The 16,435-nt window shown below is 32.5% G+C and overlaps 1 protein-coding gene and 1 long non-coding RNA gene across 3 annotated transcripts; both read left to right on the top strand.

Moving 5' to 3' along the window:
• Positions 1-4: 4 nt before the first annotated feature.
• Positions 5-1,428, top strand: LOC114711330 (uncharacterized). 2 transcript variants are annotated; one of them, XR_003737137.1, is made up of 3 exons: positions 5-552; positions 702-947; positions 1,241-1,428. It is a non-coding gene; the product is annotated as an uncharacterized LOC114711330 (long non-coding RNA). The 2 variants fall into 2 exon arrangements; XR_003737138.1 differs by having other exon boundaries at positions 1,213-1,428.
• A 7,583-nt stretch (positions 1,429-9,011) lies between these two features.
• LOC114711327 (transcription termination factor MTERF15, mitochondrial) lies at positions 9,012-11,101 on the top strand. Its single transcript, XM_028895711.1, has 2 exons — positions 9,012-10,298; positions 11,006-11,101. The coding sequence occupies exon 1, from the start codon at positions 9,108-9,110 to the stop codon at positions 10,290-10,292; it is 1,185 nt and encodes a 394-aa protein (XP_028751544.1). The 5' UTR covers positions 9,012-9,107; the 3' UTR covers positions 10,293-10,298; positions 11,006-11,101.
• The last annotated feature ends 5,334 nt before the right edge of the window (positions 11,102-16,435 follow it).

Genomic DNA, 16,435 nt, shown 5'->3' with positions numbered 1-16,435 from the left:
GGGGGGGGGCTTTTCATTCATTAATCCTGGCTATCCACGGTTTCATGCATATTAATATTTGTAATATCTTATTGTTTAGCATTGGTTGTTGTATACTTTCGTTAAGAATTGTTTCACTCGACCTCATGAGTAATGAACATTGCTTCCAAGAATTCTAGCTCTTGCAGAAGCAATACTTTCTATGGGTTGGCAGGAGGTTGAATAACATTGTTTTGTATCTTTAGCAATTCCTCAGTTGAATGGGAATATCTCTTTGAACAAAAAGGTGTTCATATAACCAGAATTGTCAACGTTGTGAACTTTACTTGAAATGATCACAAGTTTAAGACATGTTGCTATGATGAGGGTGCAATATTCTCTTTTATTAAAATTCTAATCTTTCATCTCCACCGCTCCATAAATGACCTTGACTTCTCATGATCTGTTGGCGACCAATGTTCCGTTTAAACATGATTCCACTATTATTTTCTTTTCAGTGCAGGGAAGGAAAAATCATCTCGATGACAGAATTGAGCAGGAATAATGGGCTCCATTCTTCTGTTTTGCAGATTGGTAAAGTTTGAATTCCTCATAAAAGGATGATCTGATTTCAGTTTGCACAGTCATTTTGATTATGGTGCAGAATTTTGAACAACCCTCAAACCATTATAATTCTGCTATGACTGATTCTTCGCCTAATCTAGTTTATCTTTAAAATGTAGTCTTGGAATCTCCTAAACCTAGATGCAGAGATCTCGACATGCATACACTGATGAAGGGCTTCTTGTTTCTTACTGTATTTTGAAAAATTCAGATGTTTACTCTTCGATTTGGATTGTTATCGTTGATTGAACAAGCTGCCCAATCAGAGCCTGTTGCCACCTTGTAATAGATAATCTCACAAATGATTGATCTGCGAGGAAGTTGGAGCCTCTGGGTTTATACTCAGGCATTCCATGCTGCCCAATGTAAGATTGCTATAGTACTATGATGACAACAAGTCTTATCCTATTAAATAAAGCCAGTAACATAGATCACACAGTGCCATTTTATTCTATCAGCAATCAACTCTTCAGATAATAAAATCTCCTTCATATTATGGCATGGGGCCTTTCTTTTCCAAATTCTTTTGACGTTATTGTTGATGAAACCGGCCTATATTCTGTATGCTATATTCCTAATTGCATTTATACTTGATAAAATCACTGTGATTTTGTTCTGTTTGTTGTTTAGGGGTATAATTGATTATTGTGAAACGCAGGACCTATTAAGCAAGCTTGCAGAATTTGGGGGTTGGTACCAACAGCAAGACTATTCCTGCTGTTCTATATGTGAACTTGATATGAACACAAAGTTACTTGTAAATATCATACATACATATACTCATATTTTCCTCGATGTTCTTTACTGAACAGCATTACAATGAGCATTCATAGCACTATTATCCAATACGCACTCATTCTCATAGGCTAGTGACATAAATGCTTCGCTCTTAGTAAAAGGTTGTGAATTTAATCCTACTTGTAACGTACAATTTGTTAGGGCCTACCTTTCTGATTCCCAAAAAAAAAAGGAGAAAAGAAAAAAAGAGTCTATCTCTCCCTTTTCTTACTGTTTCTCTCACCCACTCATGTCTTCCTATTTTCTAGTTTGTGAAGAAACATACCTCTCGCAAGTCACGAGTCACCAGTCACTTGTTCCGTTTTAACTCTCCCACCCGCCCGCTGATGCCGATGGCATCCACTGGGTCACTATTGATCCATCTGTATCCTCACGCCATTAATTCATTTCAGGGAAAATTTAAATTTTGTTTTTTGTTTTTTAAATAAAAGGGCGATGGAGTTAAGTCAGTTAACTATATGAAATAGTAGAAACATTTTTATTAATATCCACTAAGCTCTTTATAAATGCAAGGGCATTATTCTGATAATTTATTATGAATATTCTAATAATTTAAAACAAAAAATACTTTAACGATAAATACTTTCATACTATGAATATGGATTTTAAACAGAGACAACATTATATTATTATTATTATTATTATTATTATTATTTATTTAGGGCCTAGGTGTTAACAACTTGAGGTTTCAAGTGAAGTCAAGCTCAGCACCTCATTAAGGAGTCTTTATACCATTAGGTTATTATAAAGGAAAATTTCAAAAGAAAATGATACTTGAATTTCAAAAACCTCATAAGGTCATCTGAATTTAACAAATTCAAAATCAATCATAATGCCTTGGAATTTTGAAATGTTAATGAATTTATAATGTTACCTTTTTTTTTTTAAAAAAAAAAAGCTTTAAGTCATTTTCACTGGCCAGCCCACCATTAGAACTTCGGCGTCGGTGAGTCTCTAACGACTTGCAACTATTTTCTTGGAATTTTTTTTAACATTTGTGGCGTAGTTGTAAAAGTATAAGTGATGTACATAACTCCATTAATGTTATTGCTCACGTGTTTTTCAGGTTTTTTAGTTAAGATTTTTTCAAACATTCGTAAAATAATTGACAACTCTCATAATGATACTCCAAACTTCATTAATGTTATTAACTACGTGTTTTCCAAATATTTAAATAGGGATTTTTTTTAATATTTGTAACCTGATTGAAAACTCTTATAATGATATTTACAACTCTATTAACACAATCAATTACTTTAAAAAATTCCAAAAAATAGTTGCCATCTTCTGAAACTTTAGTAACTGGTCATTGGCCAGTCGTGCAGAGTTTCAATGATCGACGGTTTACTTGAACTTTGGCACGAGTCATTGGCCAGCCAGTGAGGGTGACTTAAGGATTTTTTTAAAAAAATCAAGAAAAATGACAAAAAATATATGTTGAATTTCAAAATGATAAATAGAGATGTTAACAGATTTTAAGTAGTCAAAATCATTATAAAAATAGTCAGGACCAATTTGTTTTAGTAAAATTCAATAGGTATTTTTTTGTTATTTTCCCAAAAAGTTTAAAAGGCAAAATTATAAACTTACTAGCATTTCAAAATTTTAATTTAGTCATGACGACTGATTTAGAGTTTGTTAAATTAAATTTAAATGGGGTTTTGGAGTTTTCGAAATTCAAGTATTATTTTTTTGAAATTTTCCATTAAGCTATCTACATATTTCTGTACAATAAAAAGTATATAAATTATAAGAAAACGGTAGTGTCACAGATGCGACCTCACTGTCTTCTTCTCACCTGTTTTCTCCCCTTCTTCTTACCTGTTTTCTTCTTCTTTTCATCTCATCCTTCTCACTAGATCAAATTTTAATACTTTAATTTTATTTATATATATTAGTTCCTAGTTTTAATATAAAATTAGTTTAAATTTTAATTTAATCTTAAATATAAAATCATAATTCACTTTGTTTTTCATATATATTCATGTTTTTTCATGATAGTCTTTATAATAGTTGCACATATTAAAAATTTCATCAAATGATAGTTTTAGCTAAAGGTATTCTATGAAAGAAAACACATATTTGTTACAAATAACTAACTTAACTGATTTTTTTAATATACTTGAATTAGTCAATTAGCTCTTATATTAATCACTGAATATAGTGATTTTATATTTATAATTCTTTTTTTTTGTCGCAAAATAATTATAATTCCATAAGATATTAAATGGGAAAATTGCAAGAAGGTCCTACACAAGAGAATTAAATACAAAAGGTCTCTCAAAATTATCAAATTAATATGAAGTTTCAAGGGATCTTACCAAATTATCCTTATCTTTTTTTTTTTTTGAAGTATGCATTGACGACTCAAAGTACACTCTTTAACAACTTAAGGTGTAACGATTAACAACTACTGTGACAGATATTGACAACTTATGCATTATATTTTTTTTGATGGGCTGAGAAAATGTGTTGTTAATATCTGTCATGATAATTGTTAATCGTTATATCTTAAGTTGTTAATGACTGTTCTTTCAGTTGTCAATGTATACTTAAAAAAATAAGGGCAATTTTGGTAATTCAACAAATAAAATCTTTTGCAATGAGGTCCCTTGGGACCAGAATAATTTGATAATTTCAATGGACCTTTTTGCATTTAATTCTCTTAGGTGAAACCTTATTACATTTTTCCCATATTAAATCCAACCATTATTTTTTTGATTTAATAATAGGGATGAAGAGTTCTACCAAAAAAAAAATAATGGGGATAAAGAGACGAAACGAAAGATGAAAATGACAAAGGATCGAAGTTCCCTTGAGCAGGAGACCTAAAGGTTGTAAATCCTGCTTCTTCTTCTCTCTTCATTTTATCTTTTATCATGAATATGATCTCCTAGAACTGCAAAGGCGTTGCCTCTAAAACCTTCCATAGAAGAGTGAGAGATATGACTAGAGGCCATAATATTGATATTTTGGTTCTGTGTGAGGCTAGTGTCAGTGGTAATAATGCTGATAGAATTATGTGTAAATTCAGTTTCAATAAATGGATAAGCCTGGAATGTACAGGCTGTGCGGGAGGAATTTGGTTACTTTGGAATAAGGATGTTTGCTCAATTCAGTACCTTCATTCAACCACTTAACTCCTGCATGTTTATGTGAATATTAAGGGAAAAAAATCAGTCCTACTGGATTACCGGTGTTTATGGGGAATCAAACTGTGTATTACGTAAGACCTTGTGGGACAGCTTGACTCAGTTAAGCAGCAACATTTCTGGTGCCTAGGTAATGATTGGTGACTTTAATGCCTATATGACTGTAGATGATAAAATTGGGGGCGCTGCTCCAAATATTCCTTCCAAGAGGCAATTTATTGACTGCATTGACAATCAAATTTGATTGGGGTCGATTATGTTGGGGACAGGTACACTTGAGAAAGAAACCTTCTAAAAGAGAGAATTGATTAGGCCTTTGCCAATCCCTCCTGGTTCAATCTTTGCCCTTTTACTAAGATTCATCATCTTAGGAAGTTTGGATCAGACCATCGACCTTTGTTGCTCAGGAGTAGCTCAATTTCTCCAAGCAAGAAAATTAAACCTCCCATTTAGATGTCAAGTGGCTTGGGTCTTAGAAGAGGACTTTATTGATGTTGTGAAGAAAAGTTAGAATACTAGCAGATAGGAAGAAAAGGTTAACAACTTTACAACAAAAGCAGAGAAATGGAATAGAAAGAAAGTTGGAAACATCCCCCGTAAGAAGTATGGGCTTATGAAAAGAATTGATGGGGTAGAAAGAGCAAGAAGCTGTAGAGACAATCAATACTTGGCTAAAATTGAGAATGACCCCTGGAAAGAATATAATAAAGTGTTACCTCAAGAAGAATTGATCTGGTACCAAAAATCTAGGTGCAACTGGTTGAGATGGGGTGATAAAAACAGCAAATTTTTCCATGCCTCTACTATGAAATGAAGAAAGAAGAACAGAATTGAAGGCCTAAAGAACCCCAGGAAGAATGGGTGTTTGATCAAAATGCTCTAAAAGAATTAGCGTTGAAGTACTATAAAGATCTGTTCAGCAGAGATTCGCAGCGCTAAGGGTAGCTAATGACAACAAAGAGATTCCCAATAATAGAAGCCGATGAGCAGGGCATTTTATCAGCAAACTTGGAAGATGAAGAGATCAGACAAGTGGTTTTTGGTCTAGGAGCCTTTAAAGCCCTAAGGCTAGATGGTATTCAGGCCTTCTTCTACCAAGAGTACTGGAATGTAATTGGAAAAGATACCTATCAGGTGATATGGGAAGTTTTCAATGAGCCTAACAAGATTAACTCCATCAATAACACCAACCTTGTCTTGATTCCTAACCATTCAAGACTTCAAACCGATATCCCTATGTAATGTCAGCTATAAAATTGTGACAAAAATTATTAGTAAAAGGCTTAAGGGAATCATGAGTAAAGTAGTAGGCAGGCATCAATACAACTTCATCGCAGGGAGACAGAGCAGTGATAACATAATCATTGCCCAAGAGGTCATTCACTCCATGAAGACCAAGAGGGGTTCTAGAGGCTGGTTAGTAGTGAAAGTCGATTTAGAGAAAGCCTATGATCATCTAGAATGGAGTTTCATTTATGATACCTTGAAAGATGTGGGAATTGAGGGAAATCTCTGTAATATGGTTATGGCTTGTATCTCTAGTCCGACATTTTAAGTCTTGTGGAATGGGAAAGCTACCAAAAGCTTTACTTCATCTAAAGGGGTTAGACAAGGTGACACGATCTCCTTATAAATTTTCACGCTGTGTATGGAGAGACTAAGCCACATAATTAGTGATGCTGTTGAAGAAGGTCATTGAACCCTGATCTAAGCTAACTCAAACATCCCTTATCTCTCGAACTTGTTCTTTGCTGATGACTTGGTGCTTGTTGTGGAAGCTTCATCTTATCAGGGGGATGTGATGAACCATTATATTAATAAGTTTTTCCAGTACTTGGGACAGATGATGAACAAAAATAAAACAAAAGTTTGCTTTTCGAAGAATGTTCATATTTCCAAAGCCCTTGAGCTGAGTCAGAGGATGAGAGTTATTTTAACTAGTGACTTGTGAAAATACTAGGGCATTCCCATCATACATAAAAGTCCCTCTTACATCCTCTTTGCCTTAATTTTGAAAAAAAAGCACTGAAAGCTTTCAGGATGGAAAAGGACCTATTTGAACCTTGCTGGTAGAGCTACACTTATTAAGGCAGTCCTAACTGCCCTTTCTTCCTATCACATGTAGATGATGTTGATTCCAAAATAGTTGATTAAGAAATTGGAGAAGACAAGTAGAAATTTTCTCTAGGATGAAAAAGATGATACCAGGAAACTTCATTTGTTGGCATGGGAATAGGTTGCTCAATGGAAGAAAGCTGGGGGCTTAGGAATCAAGAACCTAAGGAAACAAAATGGTGCCTTTATAATGAAACTTTGCTGGAACTTGATGCATGACAGTGAATCACTCTAGGTTAAAGTCTTAAAAAGCAAGTACAATTGTGGTGACATGTAGCTTCCAGCTGTTAATAGAACAACCAACCAATCCCTGACTTGGAAGAGTATTTGTAAGGTTTAGAATGCTTTCAAAAGTGGAGTAGCTAAGAAAATTGGAAATGTTATGTCTACTTCCTTCTAGTTTGATAATTGGTTAGATGTAAATAGACTCCTCATTGAGTTAGTACCAGGGTATGAAGGATGGGTGGATAAGGATGAATGAATGATAGATTATGCGACATTAAGGGGAGAGTGGAACATACAAAAGCTATGCTATTGGTTCCCTTACCATGTTGTGAATCATATCACTTACACACACCCACCCTGTGAGGAGAGAGGAGAGGATAAATACTTTTGGCAGCCATCCACTGATGACTGCTTCACTGTTAAATTTGCTTATAATTTTCTCCTTGTAGGTACTTAGAGATAAGAGGACAACATCTAGAAGCTTCTTTAGAGATGGCAATATCAAAGAAAATTCATTCATTCATGTGGTTGTTCAATTATGGTCGAGCTCATAGTACGGCCTTGAGGTGTAAAAGAGGCCTTGTAGCGACAGCAACATGCCCTCTCGGATGTGAAGAAGACAAAGACTCTATGTATTTACTGAGGAGTTGCGCCAATACGTCTCAAAGATGGAAGTCAGTAGTTGATCCGCATTTATGGCCTACTTTTTGCTCCTTGCAAGGTTCAGAATGGATCAAATAGGATCTCTCTACAGAGGTAGGCTATCCTCACACTAAGAAGAATCATTGGGCTACCCTATTTGGATATATGTTGGGATATATGGGCCTCTCGGTGTAACAAGCTATTTGATTCACGAGAAGGTGATACTTACTCAAATGCGCATGCCAATTTCTTTAGAGCCTGTTGGGATACAAATTTGATGATGAATTGCAAGTTTTACTCTAGCCTCCGACCAGGAAAATACTACACACCCCATATCCAAGATAATTTCGTGAAATTAGAAGTAGATGGTTCAGTCTTACAGGATGGCAGAAGTGGCTATGGAGGGGCTGTTTGGAGCAGTTATGACCAATGGCTAGTGGGATTTAGTTGTAAACTTACCTCTGTGCCACCAGCAATTGCAGAACTACTTGGCATACTTCATGGTCTACAACTTTGTTGGGACAGACGTTACAGGAATATAGCAATATATACTAATTGTGTGGAAACCTTGTCTATGATCTATAGAGGCTGTTAAAATACATATCCGTTCAAGCATATTGGTGATGTTAGATTTTTACTTCACAGGGACTGAAAAGTTGTGCCAATTCATATTTTTAGGGAGTCAGTTCCCATTGCCGATCATCTAGCCAAATTCTTTCATTCCATGAAGAGCAACTTTTGTATCCTAAATCAAACACCTCCTATTGTTGAAGGGGAGGTTGATAGAGAAAACTAGGTCTTGTGTTGTTTTGTTGGTCTTTTGTAAGGATCCCAGTCTTGGATTAAGGGGGTGTTTGGATGAAACCAAACCATAATTTGGAGAATAGCTTCTGGAAAATAGATTTTGAGAGAATAAATTTTGTGAAGAATATATTTTGTGAAAAAGTAATTATGATAAAGTGAGAGTATTTGGATAATTGTTATTAGAAACATTTTTCATATATACAAATTACTAAAAAGGACATAAGTTAATATGATAATTACATGAAAGATAAATTTTAGAATATATTTTAATTTGAAAGAATAAAATTATTAATAATATATTTTTTCCAACATAATTAATAATATATAAGATAATATAATTAATAAATAATTAATATGTGTATATATTTATAAGATATAAGATTAAATATGTTTATAAAAAAATAATTGAAGTTTTAAAGTTATATTATTGTTGGGATCTATTCTGACAAGCACATTTGACTCACAAGTAGAATAGATTCTGATTTTTCTTCCTGTTTGGCAAATTTTTCACCCAAACCATAAATCATGGTTTGGATCCCAATACCGTAATTGGCTTCAGGTATTTGTCAAAAACCAAAAAAAAAAAAAAAAAGAACTTCCCTTGAGCTTCCTACATTTCTGCGTGCATCTTGGAGGAACGAAAATGCTCATTAACTTCGAAGAATGCTGGGAATGCATCAATCTCTTCAGATAGCTCGCTCGAGACTGGAAACAGGCCTTTGAAACGCACCCTCTAAGAAATTCCAAGTCTTCCAATATCACTGTAAGATCCCTATTAATCTGAAGCTCATGTTTAATCCCCAACGCCTCAAACCACTTCTTCTATGCCTGAAGGGTATTCTCAGAACGTCACCAACCTCGCGATGCTTTCGTCTCTTACAACACTACCCTTCACTCACATTCTCTCTCAAATACCGCACAAGCGCTTCTCCAGATGAGCGCTTGTTTACTGTATCATACCTCATTAACAGGTTAGGGTTTTCCCAAGAAGCTGCTTTAGATGCTTCCAAGAAAGTTCGATTTGACACCTCGCGAAAGCCAGATTCAGTTGTCATCTTCTTTGAAAGCCACGGCTTCACTAAGTCAATGATAAAAGATGTCATTAGAAGGGATCCGTGGCTTCTTGTGTGCGATCCCCAAAATAATATTCTGCCGAAGTTTGAATTTTTCCTCTCAAAAGGTGCTACTACCTCCGACCTTAACTCCATGGTGCTAAGGACACCTAGATTCTTGATGAGAAGCTTAGAGAATCACATAATCCCATCATATGAGATGTTAACAGGGTTTCTTCAAAATGATAAAACCACCATTTCATGTATAAAAGGCTATCCAGATGTGCTTTATGACACTCGAGTGATACAATGTATTAACTTGTTGCTTAATAATGGAGTGTCAAGAACAAACGTTGCTCTCATACTCAGAAGGAGGCCTCGTGTGCTGCACTGCCCTGATCTCCTTACAAAGGCGATAGAGGAAGTTAAATGTTTGGGATTTAATCCTCTGAACATAGCATTTAGTGTTGCATTGGTAGCCAAAACGACTTTAAGTAGGTCCCGCTGGGAAGCAAAAGTTGATGTCTACAAGAGATGGGGATGGTCAGAAGAAGAATGGTCAGAAGCATTTAGGAAGCAGCCGCATTGTATGTTAGCATCCGAGGATAAAATTGATGCAGTTATGAGTTTTTGGAGTAACCATTTGGGTTGGAATCCTTTGCTTCTTGTCAAAAGACCACATATGTTTGGATATAGCTTGAAGAGAAGGATTATCCCGAGGGCTTCCGTTTTACATTATCTGAAGTCCAAAGGGTTGATAAAAAAGGATGCTAACTTGGTTACGCCATTTACTATATCTGAAGAGCAGTTCTTGGAAAGATTTGTGAAACATTTTGACGAGCATAATCATCATCTATCGAAGCTATATAGAGAAAATTTGAAGAATGATGGGATTCATTTTCATGAAATTTTGAAATTTTAAACTTCTGTAAGTCATCCCCATTTTGTTTCTCCTTACCACTGAAGTACTTGCCTTCTTTGAATTGGGATTCAACTAATTTTACTGACTTGGTTCATTTGCTAAATTGGACCTCTGTTTTTATGCAAATCAATATTAGTAATATCTTATACCTTGGAAGTAGGTGCTTCGGGTGCAGAATACTTTTGTGAGCAATTTTTTTCAACTCTCCTTCCTTGATTTAATAAATAATGAACTTTGCATCCCTTAATTCTGGTGTTGTTCAGAAGTAATACCTGAAGTGGATTGGCATGAAAGCGAAAGTTAACAATATCTTTTTGTACCTGAAGCAAATTCCCATTTAATTGTGATTATCTCTTGGAACCATGAGGTATTTATTCATAATTTCACATAGCGAGAAGTTTGAATATTGTCAAGTGTCAACTTCACCTGTAAAGATAAGAAGTTCAAGACATGTTGCTGGGATGAGGACTCCATATTCCGTTTTATCAAAATTCTAACTTTTTTATCTCCACACCTCGACAAATGACCTTGAGATCCGTTGGCGACCATGTACTGTTTTAATATGTTTCCTCTGTCATTTTCCTTCTCGCTGCAAGGTAGGAAAATCATCTCAAGGACAGAACTAAGCAGGAAAAATAGGCTATATCCTTATGCCATATTGATTAGTAAGGTCTGAAATCATCACTAAAGAAACACTCGATTGTGATTTGCAGGGTCATTTTAATTGCTGTGCAAAGCTTCAAATATTTCTTAGGCCATGATGGCTCAGCTCTAACTTCGTCTTCTAATCAGGCTGAGCTTTCAGATGGAATTTACGGATATTCTTGAAGAGCATGGAGGTGCTTATTATAAATGTACAAATTCAGATCTTTTTTCACTTAACATTGGCTGTTGTCTGTGATCGAGCAAGCTGCTCAGTCGGGGCCCTTTTACAACTGTGGAATCTCACAAAAGAACGACTCTGTGAGGAAGATGGAACCTCCAGGTTTCTTGGGAGTCTGAGGCGTCCCATACTATACAATGTAAGACCCAGATACTTCCGAAAAATCTTTATAAAACTGTTATGGAGGGCCTTTCTTTTCCAAACCTTTTAAAGTTATTGTTGTTGGAATGAACATGTATTCTGCATGTTATCTCTTTTTCCTTTTCTATTTTTTTGATACAATGATGTCTCTTATTCTAATCACACCTATACATGATTAATTACTATGATTTAGTTTCTGTACAGCTTGTTCACAGATATAATGCGAACCGTACTTATTTAGCAATTTTGCAGTCACCTATGCAATGGCAGGCTATTCATGTTCTTCTGCAACATGTTTTCCTAATATATGGTTATCCTGACATGAATAAAAACTATTTTATACCCACTTGATATGAAACCGAAGTTACTAGTTAATATGATATATTTTCCTCCCTGATTTTGATCCTCTATAATATTTAGGATCAGCGTCAAAAAGAAACCATATGTATGTTCTACCTCAATTCTAATTATAAGCCTCGTTTATAGTAATATATAATTATGCCATCCAGGTTGATTGAAAAAGTTTTTTTTTTTTTTTGGTTCTTACTTTTGAGACATGCAACAGATGAAAGTGTGCTGTTCCTGTTAATGCATCCTGAAAACCTTCAAATTCTTGTTCAAAAGATTGTTAAACCACGTGTTTGGCAAAAATGTTGGATTTGTAAAATGTACCTTCAGAGATATTTGAATGGGAAAAATAAACAGACTTTGGTTCTAGAATGCTAATGCAGGCATTGCAGAATTGTCAGTAAGCCTCCATGGCATTATGCCATTATCTTCCAACATGCATTAATCCTCATGTTCAAATGAAATGCTAGTTAGGTGAAAATAATGTATGATATCTTTCAGTGTCCTAGGTTCGAATAACGTTGTAAATGCATTGGCAAATCAACACACACACACACACACAGAGAAATAACGTTATAACTTTGGGACTGGAGAGGAGCAACAGTCATGAGTGAACGAAAAAATTAATATAAAGGTAGTATGATATGAAGTTTATTACAAATTAAATAGTTTATAAGTAATTAACATCAGTTTTATTTAAGATTATAAGCTATAAGTAAGAAAATATGTAAAACTTTAGATTAACATGACATCAATATATAATAAACAAATAACTAACTAATGAGTGGGCAATTAAGGTTTGAATTTCAATTGGATAAAAAGTCTAGTACTGGTGTTTTGTACATAAGAATCATCATGAGCATGAAATCTATCGGCCTGTTTGGTAAGGCGTTTTCAAGGGGGAAAAATAGCTTATAGATGTGATAAGTTAGTTTGTAAATTTGGGAGTTATTTGTCACAATTTTTGGCTAATCTGACTTATGAATTCAAAATTATTTTTTAAAGCATAATTGCAAAAACATCTAAAATTTACTTATAACTTTACGCAAAAGTAGCTTTTTGAAATTAAAAGACATTGTTGTCTTATATTTATGTTGTTCTTATGCTTTTCTCTATATATTCTTTGTATTTCTCAACTAGTTTTTGGTTATTTATTTTTAATATTCTTTTAAGTGAAAATAATTTTTAATAGTTTTAAAATATTTTTTATTTTAATGTTATTTTTATTTTATATTTACATAAATTATGCAAAGTATACCATCCAATTAATTATGTAATATTAGTTGGTTCAAAAATTTTCATATTATTATGATTTCTAATTTAACTATGTTTTATTCATTAAATATAACTTTTTTCTATTAAATAATTTAAAATTATTATATTTTGTAAATTTATATTTTAATTATTTTTTATTATTTAATAAAAGTCATACGTATTTTAGTCATTGTACAAACTAGATTGACTTATTCAATCATAATTGAAACAGTTTTTTATTTTACAAACTAATTTTTACAAAAATTAGTCCAAATATAAATCACATTACTCAATTGAATTTTTATTCAATCTGACTTTTTTGAAAATCAGGTTGAAAATATATTTTTTTATTGCTAATCCAAGTTGCTCGAAACTTAAACATAAAGTATTGATTTGTACAATAAATTACTCTTAGAAACTTCACTAATTGATAGCTATTCTTTTTGCTTTGATTTTTAAATTATATTAGTATATCCTAACCTCTGTGCTTGGTGTTGTCAATGTATACTTTTTTCTTTTGGCCAACAGTCCTGTCCATATATCAATAGTGAATAATCTACTTTTTTTAATCTTAAATATAATAATTAGTTAAAAAAATTTGTTCTGAACCTAAATATAAATTTTAATCTCCATGTTCTGTTGTCTCCTATCTTTGTTACTTTTTTTCAACCTATCCCTATAATTATATTCTTATAGGATGTATATATTATGTTGATATTAGTACTTCAATATATATATTATAAAGTCGTATTTTATGAAAATAAACACATACTTTTTTTAATAAATAATTAACCCACTTAATCTTTATTCATTGTACCTAATTATCGGATAATTAAACTTGGAAAGAATTAGGACTAGATCTTTCATGTGCAGGGAGAAGAGTGGTCTCAAAAGATTCAAATGCAGCAAATTACAAAAATATCCGCCTCCATTCACATATATTAAAATCCTACTCATGACTCATCCATCCATGTAATCCTTTAGATGCCCGGAATATCCCTTATTCGGGATTACTCTAATTTAAAATATTAAATTAAATTAAATTGGTTGCTATTACAAGTACATGCTGTTGACAAATTGACATATTGCTTTAATTATTTTGTCTTTTCTATTGACTCCAATTCCAAATCATTTTAATTGAAATTAGTTGTGTTGTTTGCACGCGTTGATTTGATTCCAAATCATTTTGTTTTTCTATGGATTATTATTTCCACTATTCCCAACTGGTTCTCTTTTTTTTGGCAAACACGCGCCATCTTTGATTCTTATTATAATAAAGATCAATTAATAAACTCTTTTTTATAAATTAGAGGGTTAATTTAAAATTTGATATTGCTTTTAAATTTCTAAAATTATCCTAAATGAATTTAATGGCATTTATGAAGAAATTTAAATAGGTTGTAGAAATCCACATAATAAGTTTTGGTCCAATAGGATAAGCTAACTGGTTTCTCACAGCATGATAATCTAAAGCTCAAATTTTTATTGGAAGAAATATCTTAACCTGGCAGTACTTTGAATAAGCTTTTAATAGGAGGATGTTTATGTTGAACAAAAAAAAATCCGTATAATAAAGATCAATTTATGGAGAAAATAATATTTAATATTATTAACTAATTCAAATTCAGTAATGATTTGATGTAAATTATTAATTATTAATGAGATAGCTATTTTAAGATATTTTGTTTATATCCATATGATGCTCACATTAAATTGTTGATTCAAGCCAAAATTATCATCCTAAAATAAGAGCGAGACAATTGAAGGAGAGAGTAGTTCGAAAATAACGATATATGGATAAAAACTGTAAGAAAGCAATCTAATTATAATCACTTCTTAGCTACTTGAGTCCAAAAAAAAAATTCTTAGCTACTTAATTAAAAAATTAAACCGGACCATATAAAAACTGCAAGTGGAAATTCGTCTAATAAATAATAGTTAATTTTTTGAAAATAGATAGTAGAGTATTATTTATTTTTTTGGTGGAATATTTTTATAATTATAGCCATAGCCGACAATCCGGTTTACTTCCCTTCCCCCAAACATAAAAAACAAGGTTTGGTTGCTTTTTCACCAAATTTCTGTCTCAACCATCACAGTAATTAAACTGGACCACTTAAATAATTAATTGCACACCGAATTATTATTGATACCCAAATGCTGATATGTTAGTTTTGCCCAGTTAGGATTTCGTTTGAATTATGAAGTCAACTTTTTTTTTTTTTTAAATAAGGTTCATAGGGATGATAGAATTATCGATTATTTATTTATTAAACTTTCGGTGACCTATCTACTTGTTCCATCTTCTAAAGCATAAAGATATGTTGAGAAAGTTGATCACTTTATTTTTATAATTTTGAAAGTTCCTAAACTTTAACTTTGATACAAGTTAATTCTTATAATTTTAACTTGATTATAACTCAATCTCTGAGTTTTACAATCCCGTCCTATAATTTAACCATTTAAAATATTAGTCCCGTCTCTTAAAAAATAAAATTATATATCTTATGAAGTTTAGGAACTAAAAATTTCAATTGATTAAAATTATAAGAATTGAGTTGCTCACAGGGTTGTTAGAGTCTGAGGATTGGGATCAAAAGGTTGATGTCCTCAAATATTTTTATATATATCACCATTCGCCAGAAAAGAACAAAGCGATTGATTAACGACAAAATTATTGTTGCTTGGTGCTGGATTATTATTATTATTATTATTATTATTATTATTATTATTATAAGCGATAATTATTCTAAATTAAAATTAAAATGTAAGACCAAACGGGAGTTTAGTGGGCACCTAAAAGTGGGAAATCCCAACAACCTCGGAACTCATTAACAATTGGACTTGTATATGTTAATTACATGTACGGATCAATAATTAAATTTCATAATTCCTTCAGTCCCACCAAAGTTGGACAATATTTATATATTCGCGAAAAATTACAACGAAGAACCTTAAATTATTAAAATATTTATTCATAAAAAAAGAATACTCTACACATTTTTAAGTACTAAGCAGAAAATTTGGTGTTTTCTGTAGGAAGGCATCATCAGCTTCAAGTGGTTTTTTCCCCCTAAATCATTTAGAATATGAAATTTTAAATTTAAGAGGTTTCAATAATTGAAAATCTATTACTCCTCTGGTCCTTAATATAGGACCTAATTGTTGAGTTGATTTTGGTTCTAAATATAAAACCCATATATCATATTTATTAATTTTTTCTAAATTACCCTTATAAATACTCCCTTATCAATAATCAAGTAGAAGTGAAAGAAGGGGTATTAAGAAAGATGATTATAGTATTTTAGAAAAAACATGTCATATTTTTTTATAATTAACTAACTTACTTAACTTCCTTAATTTAACCAAATTAGTTAAATGGGTCTTATATTAAATAACGGAGGAGTATTAACATAGTACGATCTTTTATAAAACTTCTTACATTAACCTAAAATCATGATGCTGTCGTATGGAATGACGTAATCATTCTCTAAACATATTTTATTCATAATTTTAT

This window comes from Neltuma alba, unplaced genomic scaffold (assembly GCF_004799145.2).
Source record: "Neltuma alba isolate B1F8T4 unplaced genomic scaffold, ASM479914v2 tig00011289_pilon, whole genome shotgun sequence".
Taxonomy (NCBI): domain Eukaryota; kingdom Viridiplantae; phylum Streptophyta; class Magnoliopsida; order Fabales; family Fabaceae; genus Neltuma; species Neltuma alba.
This window is presented reverse-complemented; position numbering and strand designations above follow the sequence as displayed.